At 41.9% G+C, this 9,479-nt stretch overlaps 1 protein-coding gene across 1 annotated transcript; it reads left to right on the top strand.

The window, feature by feature from the left end:
* Positions 1 to 469: 469 nt before the first annotated feature.
* Positions 470 to 7,113, top strand: TNFRSF18 (TNF receptor superfamily member 18). The gene is made up of 6 exons (XM_010129337.2): positions 470 to 702; positions 2,709 to 2,843; positions 3,331 to 3,418; positions 3,919 to 4,007; positions 4,697 to 4,837; positions 5,117 to 7,113. The coding sequence occupies exons 1-6, from the start codon at positions 528 to 530 to the stop codon at positions 5,263 to 5,265; spliced, it is 777 nt and encodes a 258-aa protein (XP_010127639.1). The 5' UTR covers positions 470 to 527; the 3' UTR covers positions 5,266 to 7,113.
* The last annotated feature ends 2,366 nt before the right edge of the window (positions 7,114 to 9,479 follow it).

Raw genomic sequence — 9,479 nt, forward strand, 5'->3', positions numbered from 1 at the left:
TCTATGGAGTTACATCAGCTCTGGAAAATAATACGAGAGTCTCCTGGTCCAGAGTGAAGAAAGTTGGAAACAATTGGCAGAATCAGAAAATCTGAGTGGATGGATGGACTTACTGTTCATTGCAATCTGACAGTTAAATCCTTGAAGGTTTCTAAATTCATTAGGAATTCTAAGTCAGAAAGAAATAGTCTGAGATTGCTGAAGTTCACACACGAATGTAATTTGCATTAATTTTCAGTTGTCTATCAACATGCAAAAGCCTTTGTAAATCAAATTACATGATGCTACATCTTGCTACTGACCTGCTACTCTCTTAGTGGAGTCACTGGTGCATGGTTGCTTACCCCTGCTTTTTTATGACTTTGATGATGTAAAATAAAATATTTTCCCCGCCCCTAAAGAAGCAGGAAGAGTGCAGCCACAAAAAGCAGAGTGCCTTCCCCCAGTGTCAGAGGAAAGAGTACTTTTGCAGGGAAGTCCTGGTACAAGCCCACCCTGGTGTGCTTTTGAGTTGTGTAGCTCAAGACATGGCTGAGCGGACAGGTGAGGTTGGTTACCTCGGGATTCGAGCTTCCTTGCTGCTGATGGCGTGCCTGTGGCCATGGACACAGCCAACTCTGGCAATACCGTGCAAGGATGGTGAACTGAGAATAATCGGCAAAGACGAAACGAAATGCTGCCCCAAATGCGTCTCGAGCGTAGGTAAGGGAATGATATGTCTGTCTGCTTTCTGTTTGTCCATATTGTTTTATGTCAGCCAGGATAATCAGGTGTGGGGAACAGGCATGTGTGTATGCAAATATGTCTTGAGGAACCGTATATGCAAAACAAAAGGGCAAGGGCTTCCCTCCTCTCCCCTGCATTCATAATGTGCCTTAGCTATAAACTTCAGAGTAGACTCGTGTTTCAGATTTGCTACATGCTTATACTTGTTAATCTGTAGTGGGAAAGTGAAAGCTAAGTTTCTGTGCATTGCTCACAAGGAAAGAAAATGTTTACTTAACACTGATTCTGAGCCCGTGCTCCGTTCGAGCACGGTTTCAGAGTTTGCCTGAGTCTTCAGAGGAAATATAGGGAGTGATGCTCTCTGCAGGGCTGTCCTTTGCAATTTGTGGTCCTAAAGAGTAGGAAGCATCCTACTTCAGTCCCTCCATTCCACTGACCTGTGCTTGTCCCAGACAAGATCTCAGGTGATCTTTACTTTAAACAGCCTGTTTTGACCTGTACCCCTGCCTGATTTTAGGATGGTGGTTAGATGGCAGTGGATTCTCACTGGACTGTAACATTAAGTCAAATTAAGACACTGGAGGTGGAACAGGCTAGCTGCAGGACTTACTGGGTGACGTTTCTGTGCCTGTTAGGCTGAAGGACCTGTCCCGAAACAGGGTTGCTGGAAGCATTGTAGCTAGTAGGGTAGTGCTGTTGTCCTGTGGGTTAGCAACAGGAGTAGCCGAGAAGTTACATCTTTCATTGGTGCCAGGGTAGGAGTCAGCCTCTCACCTGTGAGTAGCTTGAATATATCTGCCTCAGCCAACAAGGATACTGAGTTCCCAGTGGAAGGAGTGGGTAGACACATGGGATTTGTGGGAATGAGCAATAAATAGGTGAAGAGCTATTGAGTCCTCAGTAGCGTGGAGATCCCAAGGTATTTCCCTTCCCATTGAGGTAAAGTCATTCAGCATGAGGTAGGAGAGTCATTGCTTGGTGGGATCAGCTCCAGAATCACCTGCTAGTACTGCACTGAAAAGAAGCACCTCCAAGCTGTTTCTTTTTTGCTGCCAAACTTCATTACGTTTGGGAGACCAGTAGGCAGGGGAAGATGTGGGCAGTTCCCTGGTAGCCCTGTATGTTCCACTGCTAATCTCAGGAAATAATCTGTGCATGGTCTTTGCTGCTACTCACTGTGGGTTCTTCAGCATGCCCTTGAACTACGCAGCATTTCCCTCTCTATATAATTTTCTTTAAGGTTATGCACCCCTAACTGGTCTCCAACCCCCTGAAGGACTGCTTGATACTGTTTACTGATGGGATCAGTATATATAATCAATCCTTCGCTTTCGTGAACCCAGGAGCCTCTCAGAATTGGAGATTATATTTTTGGAGTGCAAGCAAAGTTCACGAAAGAAACAGAAGGATAGAGGGTAGGAAGGGTGCTGGTTTTATGGCTTGGATTTGGACCCACTTCTGCCAACAGAGCGTAAGAAGCAGCTATTGCTGTTAGGAAAGGCATGGAAAAGGAGCTCTTTATGGGTATGCCTCCTCTAATGTGGCTGAGCCTAACTGAGAAGAGCTCTGGCAGTGTCCTGAGAGCTGACTGGGTGGCTAATTAATGTGTAGTGTTTCTCTGGGTCCCTGGCAGTGCCCTCCTTACCTCACGGTGTCTAAATCTGCACCGAGTAGTAAAGCAAGCCTGCTGCCTTACTTCTGTCTACCGTGAGCTACGCTGGTATTCAAGATAGGAGACAAGGGTTACCGTGGTAAGTCACGCAGTGCTCAGATAACCATGGTGTGAAAATCTGTGTGGTGCTGAACTTCAGTACTCTAGATTTTACCCAGTGTGCGTGAGAGTGATATCTTTCTGGTATCCATTTTTTCCATCCCAGCACAGCAAGGAACTGTTTCACCTGTGTCAGCCAGTAAGACTAACGGTTAAGTTAATTTCTGACCCCTATGACAAAGGCAAGTCTAACTTCTTTTTTTCCCGACAGGAGACAAGAACACATGTCAAAATGTTCAGGACCATGACTGCAGATGTCGTCAGGGATACAGCTGTGCTGATCGTATATGCCTCTACTGCACAAAACTGCCTGAATGTGCGGAGGGCGAGGAGCTGGTTAAGCTTGGTAACTAAAGAAACACAAATTACTCTAAAAGTCAGAGTTCAATATAAGTGGTTGGCTGAGCAGCAGTTTCCTGCTTTCAAGAAGGCTCATGATGCAGAGAGAAATGGCATTTATACTGTGGCCTCTGTGATTCAAGCCCCTGCTTCCCTATAGCTCTTCACTTCCTAAATTTGAAATGTTAACTTTCATGCTCGGACTTGCAGTATTGCTTTTCTTCTAAGCTGGTAGAACTGTCAGTAGAAGACTGTTTTACTCTGTGTTGCCTCTTAACTTTACAACCTCTGTGGTCAGATTCAGGCTATTCTGTACCTCTTCTTTACATTTCCTAAAATGTAAAGGTGGCAAGAACTGCTGAGGTGTTTCTCCAGAAGGGTGATTCGTAATGCAGAAAGAGTGTAGAGGGAATGCGTTGTGCTCTGATCTGTTGTATCCTCATCTTTCACTGGGCACTGACCACTAATATACTTCATGGTCTCTTTTCTTGTAGGCCTTGTGGACTTCACATTCAAATGTAAACCGTGTCAGAGAGGAACCTATTCTAATGTTAAGAATGGCTGGTGCAATAACTGGACAGAGTATGTATTTATTGATACTTTCCTTCTTTGGAAATATGTGTGATAAAATCCTCAAATGGTTAATACTTGAATGAGAAAATAAAATTGAATCAAAGACGAGATCACCAATGAGATTAAATGATGAGTTTTTTAAATGCAGCAATATATGATAATTCTCTCTCCTTTGACTTTATAAATAGTTGGTCTGAAAGCAGAACTTAAGACAAACTGCTGTGTGTTCAACCTGCTTCCAAGCCCAGCTCAAACTGATGCAAAATTATTCCAAACATGGATGCCACTTGAAACAAAGAGACTGAAAAAAAATGCATATGAACAGTTGGGATGTGGTGTTATCTTGTTGGAGAACAGCCGTAATTTTACCTGCACTGCTGTAAAAAGAAAAAAGGAGACAAGTTGTGGAAAGAGTGGAGGGAAGGAAGAAAGGCAGTGAAGAGGAAGGCTAGAGAGGAATGAAGGGAAAGGTGGGGACATTCTAAATGTGACTTTTATTCTTCTTTTAGTTGTGAAAGTTCTGGGTTTCTAACAATCAAGCAAGGCAACAGTACACATAATGCAATATGTGGTTTCCCTGCTAAAGATCTGGAGCAAGGTACCTTCTCACAATGATTTGTTTCTTTGAGCCTATAACTTTTCTCTACACTTCTTCAGTTGATTATTTGCTGCATAGTTATCATCCAGAGTTTGCTATCATGAAAATTTGGTTTGAAAGTTACTGTTGTGTTTCTTGCAGTATTAATATACGTAGAATTGTTGACATGGGCAAAGATTCCACCATTAAAGCACTGTCACCGCCCTTGACCCTACAATGAGTTGGTGCCTTTCAGCTCTGGGCCCTTCATCCATTGTTAGTTCTGCTGAGACAAATTGCAAAAAGGTGCTCCTTTTAACTTCAGTGAGGCTGACAGAAGTGTGAAAATTTGGCTTGCTGCAGTGATATTCAGGGAAACGTTGATGCCAAATCCCCCCAAAAAGCACAAACCAAAACAGAGTGGAAAGAACAAGTGATACCTGCAAGGGAGAGAGACACTGAGCAATGAAGAGATAAGGCATGTGTCTTTTATGCATGAATGCTTCCTACCGCAGACAGTGATCTATTGCACCCTTAACTTGGAGCATCTCAAATTTATTGTTAGTACCTGCAATGTTTTTTTTCCTTGGAAAATTATTTTCCACAGAAAGGGGAAATTAATCTCTAACTTTCCTTGGAAGAACTGCTTTTCCTTTAACAGTAGTCTGGGCACGTGATTTCTTAATCTTTATTAAACGTATTTATTGCAGTTGCTAGTAGAAATGACTCTCTGTATACCACCATCCTGGCCATCCTTACTGCAGTGGCTGTATTTGTTCTTATCTTGCTGACCTTCTTCTTGCATTTCTGCATATGGTCGCTGAAGAAAGAAAAACCCCAACCAGCTGATGGTAAGTGCGCCTTTGTGGACTTCTACGTAGCTTTCCAGTGGAGAACAAAGATCCAGAGTCAGAATGAAATAAATGAGGTTGAATAAATAGAGTAAATATGGATTTACTCCGTGATTTTGGGTGGGTTACCTAGTTTCACTAAGATGCAGTGCACCACCTGTACCTTTGTCCTTTCCTCAGAGAGGACGTTGGTGGTGGATTGGTAAAGGTAAAGGGCGGCTAACTGACATGTATGAAGACCTCTTGTATGTGCAGTGCTTTTGCTTATTCTCACTGCAGATCTGGAACATAACTTCCTTAGGCTGCCAGCGGCTCCGCAACTGTCACCCCATAGAGAAGAGACTTACAGCTGCCAGTTTCCAGAAGAAGAACGTGGAGACAAAACACCAGAAAAGCCTTGCCATTTCCACTTTCAGAGTCTACAGTGAAACCAGATAAATTGCCACATGCTGCGAGAACAGGGAGCTGAGCTCAGCTTTTCAAAAAAGAAGGAAGGGGCTGATTGCATCATTATATACATAGCAATAAGGAACACATTTGGGAGGAGTTTTGCTTTGTTTCTTCTCAACACACCTAGCATTTACAAACAGAAAAACTGATAAGTCAGGCTGACATCCAGTCCAGCTGCATTGCAGTGTTGCAAGTTTCTTCCTGGGTTCTTGTTTTTTTGTTTTTGTTTTTTTCCTTTGATCCTCTTTTCAACTTTATTTGGGACCAGGGACCCTTCTTGCCATTATTCCTCTTTGCATCTTCTGCACACGTCTCTGTGGTGCTCCCGCAGGTTGATACGTGCGCAGAAGGCCGGCGTCCCGCCGTCAATCCCTTCAGTGCCACAGGAAATACAACAGTAGCTATAAGGGCACTCTGACAGCTTTCACACACTATCCGTATTTTCAAGATGTGTCCTGATGCTCATATTAAGGGAAGAAGGCATTGTGCCTAGCAACCATATCTACTATTCTTCTCTGAGCGGACAGTGCTTTTCGTTCCTATCAAATTGCCCCCTTCGTTACACAGCAAAGGGCCGTGACTCTGAAGCCATTGAATACCCTCCCATCCCAACAGAAGGTGTTGGTTAGGCCGGTCTCTGCACAGAGATGCCGATGTAAACTCCCATGGCCGCAAAATTTGTGCTTGCAGAGATTTTTCTATGCAAGTTCTGCAATCCCCTCATCCTCTCCGGGGAAACTAAGGGAAGAATGGAGTAACAGTTATCTTCCTTCTTTTCTATAACTCAGCAATCCTGGGTACCTGGAATCCTGAATTACAAAAGGGAGACTTCTGAAAGGCTCAAATGAGGATCACACTGTCTAGAGAAAGACAATCGATTTAATGCTCTCTTCTCACCTGGTTTAGAGAGTGGGGAAAAAACAGTGGACAACAGAGAAAAGCCCAGCATTTGTTCTTGATGCTTTTTTTTTTTTTTTCGCACCCCAGAAGAAAAAGAACCAGTGTGTCTGCTGCTGCATACCAGCATAGCTCCAGTGACTTGATCATCAGCTGAAGGATGTTCTCCTTTCTGAAGACTGTACCATGGAAAACTTTTCTGTGTGTTAGATTACTGCTCCTCCAGTTTCATAGAGCTCTAACATGGCTAGAATGAATTGCATTGCCTGATTTTAAAGCAGGGTTTTGGCTGGAGTTGGTTGCTTTCTCTGAACTGACACTCGTTTAAAATAAGAATTTAGGCTGTGACTTCAACTAGTTAAAACTTGTGTGTCTTTTTGTATAATTATTTTTGTGTTATGTGACTGAAATAATAGACTCAAAGCTCTGGATGCCTTCTAGTGAAAGCTGCTTGGAGTAGACTCTCTTATGACTGAATCAGCTTTAGGCAAAAATGAGTTTTCACTCAGCCTTCACATGAAACGTTGTAAGTATCTCGCAGTTCAGCCACTACATCCGCTTCCTCGTGATTTCTTACAGATAACATAAACAGTACTGGGCTTCTAAATCAAATCCGAACAGAATGATGAAATTTCTGTTAATCACCTTACTTAGAGGGTGATTATCCCCCTCAGAGGGGATTATTCCCAGACTGAATGACTTGCTGGTTTAAGTAGGGCTCTGTGAAATTAGAATAGCTGCGGAGCAGAAGTTATTGCCTCCACAGATGTGTGTTGCAAAAGCACTTGAACAGAAAATCCTAAGTGGGACAGGTTATTCCCTTGGTAAGCTGGTCACATAGCCTCTGTGCTCCAAGGCAGGCTTGGCGAGATGGGATAACGATCCACCCGTTAGACCTTCATTGAGGTGGCTCCATGACCTCTCTAGACAATCCAGTCCAATGACTGATTTCAAGTCAGAGGAGGAGAGAGATTTTGTTAGTTGAAATTTATATTATCCGTTATGACAATGAGGAAGAATTGACTCTTCAGCATCTTTTTAAGCTTTTGTAAACCATCATCTCTCCTTGCTTTCTTTAGGCTCTTATCCTACTTCACAGGCTGTGTTTTCTAGACCTCTTAGTCTCTCTCTAAGCTCTTTCTTGAAGCCTTCTCTGAAGGAGGTCTTGGCAAGCTTGAATAGAGCTGAAGGATTAATTTTATGAATCATGGATGTGGTTTTATTGCTGAACGTTTCCTAAGGGAAAATGAAGTGCAAAGGGTTACCCTCATTCACTGGAATATTCCTCCATAGTCCTGGTTTTAATCTTTTAGCTTCTCTGTTATTGTGGTTACTGCAGGTGACATCCCTATCCCTTAGTTTCCCCTTCATGTAGAACGGGAGCAGTGGTACTTCTCAATCCGAAAAGAATGTTGTGAGACGTAATTAGTACATTCAATGTATTTTTGCCTTCTTTGGTCCTCTTACTGTTAATTCTTCTGTTACTGATAATTTTTGCCATAGATATCCTTATGTGAAATTCACTTTAAAAGAGTGAGTTGTCCTCCATTGCTTTGGGAATCTTGAGATGAACTGGAGATTCGGCCAAGGAAAGGTGAAAGCATTGGGTTGGATTAAATAGGATAACTTTTTAAAAGTGTAAGACTGTCTCTGCCTTGAAGCAGTTTCGCTGTGGGATTTAATATACTCAGAAGTCTAAACACTGGCTAGTAAAGACACTTCTTACTGCTCTCTCTGTGTTGGCTGTGTTTATTCTTGGCTCTGTATTGACCCTTCTTGTTTTTTTTTTTTATGTTTTCAACAAGATTTCTGATTGTGACCTTTTGTAAAGGTAAAATAAACTTGAAAAATCGATTGAAGTGCCTATGTGATAAAATGAAGCAAACTGGAAAGTAAGGGGTTTATTCTTTAGGTTGTCCCAGTGTTCATGAGTGCTCTTAGTTTTAGTTTCTCAATTCACTTCCCCTCTCTCGCAGAACTCTGGCTATTTCAGCAAATTCTTCTGTCGTTGAATTTTAGATGGATGCACTTGCACGTTTTTCGTAGCTTGAAGTTTCCTGGCTGCTGACTAAACCATTATTTTCAGCTACCCCCTACCAAAATAGCAAGAAACTGCGACAATTACTTCTGTTCCTGACAGTGGCAAAGAAGCAGCGATGTCTGGGGCAAAAAAAACTTCAACAGAGTTTACTATTTGCGGAATGAAAGATTTGAGTGTCTAGCGGAAGCCCCTGGCAACATGCAGCAAATCTTGGTGAGGTGTACAAGACTTTCTGGGCTGTGAGCATTGAATAGCTGACGCTGCTGCCAGACAATATTGAAACGTGGTGAACAGAGCCAATATTATTCATTGGAAATTTGCACGGTGGCTTTTGGGGTTTCTGTATGCCTACCTTGAAGAACAGTTCCACTTCCTGCTTACCTAACCACCTGAATTTACTGCTGCTTCTTGATGGGAAAGGCAACCGATTTCCTGACTTCTTAAAGCTCAGATTCAGAGGGAAAAACCCAAAGTGTGAATCATTTGAGCCCTGGAGAATTTCAGTTGTTCTTTGCATCAAAGGAAATGAAGGCCATTGGCACAGAATAGCGAGCTTGTAAGAAAACACTGTCTTCATGTTTCCATTCAGAAAGAACAATAGCTTTATTTTATCAGTCTGCAATTACTGCAATATTTGAATCAGATCATGGCTGAATTTTCAGCTCAAATCTCAGTTTGCGGGGTTTTTCAAGTTCTGATTTGAACTTCAGATTGATCTCTGTACATGGACATTTGGCGAAAAAAGGCTGCTCCCTCAAATAGTTTACATTCAATTAAATGTCTATAACAATATTTTTTTTTTTGCTTGAATCTCTTTTCCAAAGAGAAGATAAAATATCCCTGAAAAACATCCCCAAATTTCTAGAGGCTAAGTGATCAAGCAAATTTAAAATGCGATGTTTTGTTACTGTTATTGTAATGAGTAAATAGTTAAAATATGGTATGTGGTAAAAAAATAACAAAAATAATATGGTCAAAACAAAACAAAAGTTCCTTGACAGTGCTAACAAAAAGGTAAATACGCAGGCTGCAAAATTACAACATCAAATTACGGCTTAACTGAGGACTTTAAGTCTTATGCTATGTGTAGGTGAAGCTTAAAAGGTGTAGTTCATGTTTATGAAAGAAAAAAAGGCATTTTTTTGTGATTCAGTTGGTAGCACTTAGTCCTTGTTTTAATAGTTGTCCAACATTTATCTTAAGGTTGTCTTTGAGTTGTCCTATGAAATGAGGAATCTAATTGCAGAAAAGTTC

The sequence above is a fragment of the Chlamydotis macqueenii genome, chromosome 21, assembly GCF_036417535.1.
Source record: "Chlamydotis macqueenii isolate bChlMac1 chromosome 21, bChlMac1.mat, whole genome shotgun sequence".
Taxonomy (NCBI): Eukaryota; Metazoa; Chordata; class Aves; order Otidiformes; family Otididae; genus Chlamydotis; species Chlamydotis macqueenii.

Bases quoted from the DNA above. Each gene is read 5' to 3' on its own strand.
- TNFRSF18 (XM_010129337.2), top strand. From the start codon at position 528: ATGGCTGAGCGGACAGGTGAGGTTGGTTACCTCGGGATTCGAGCTTCC. The intron at 703-2,708 runs GTAAGGGAATGA...TTTTCCCGACAG, and splicing joins CAAATGCGTCTCGAGCGTAG to GAGACAAGAACACATGTCAA. The intron at 4,008-4,696 runs GTACCTTCTCAC...TATTTATTGCAG, and splicing joins TGCTAAAGATCTGGAGCAAG to TTGCTAGTAGAAATGACTCT.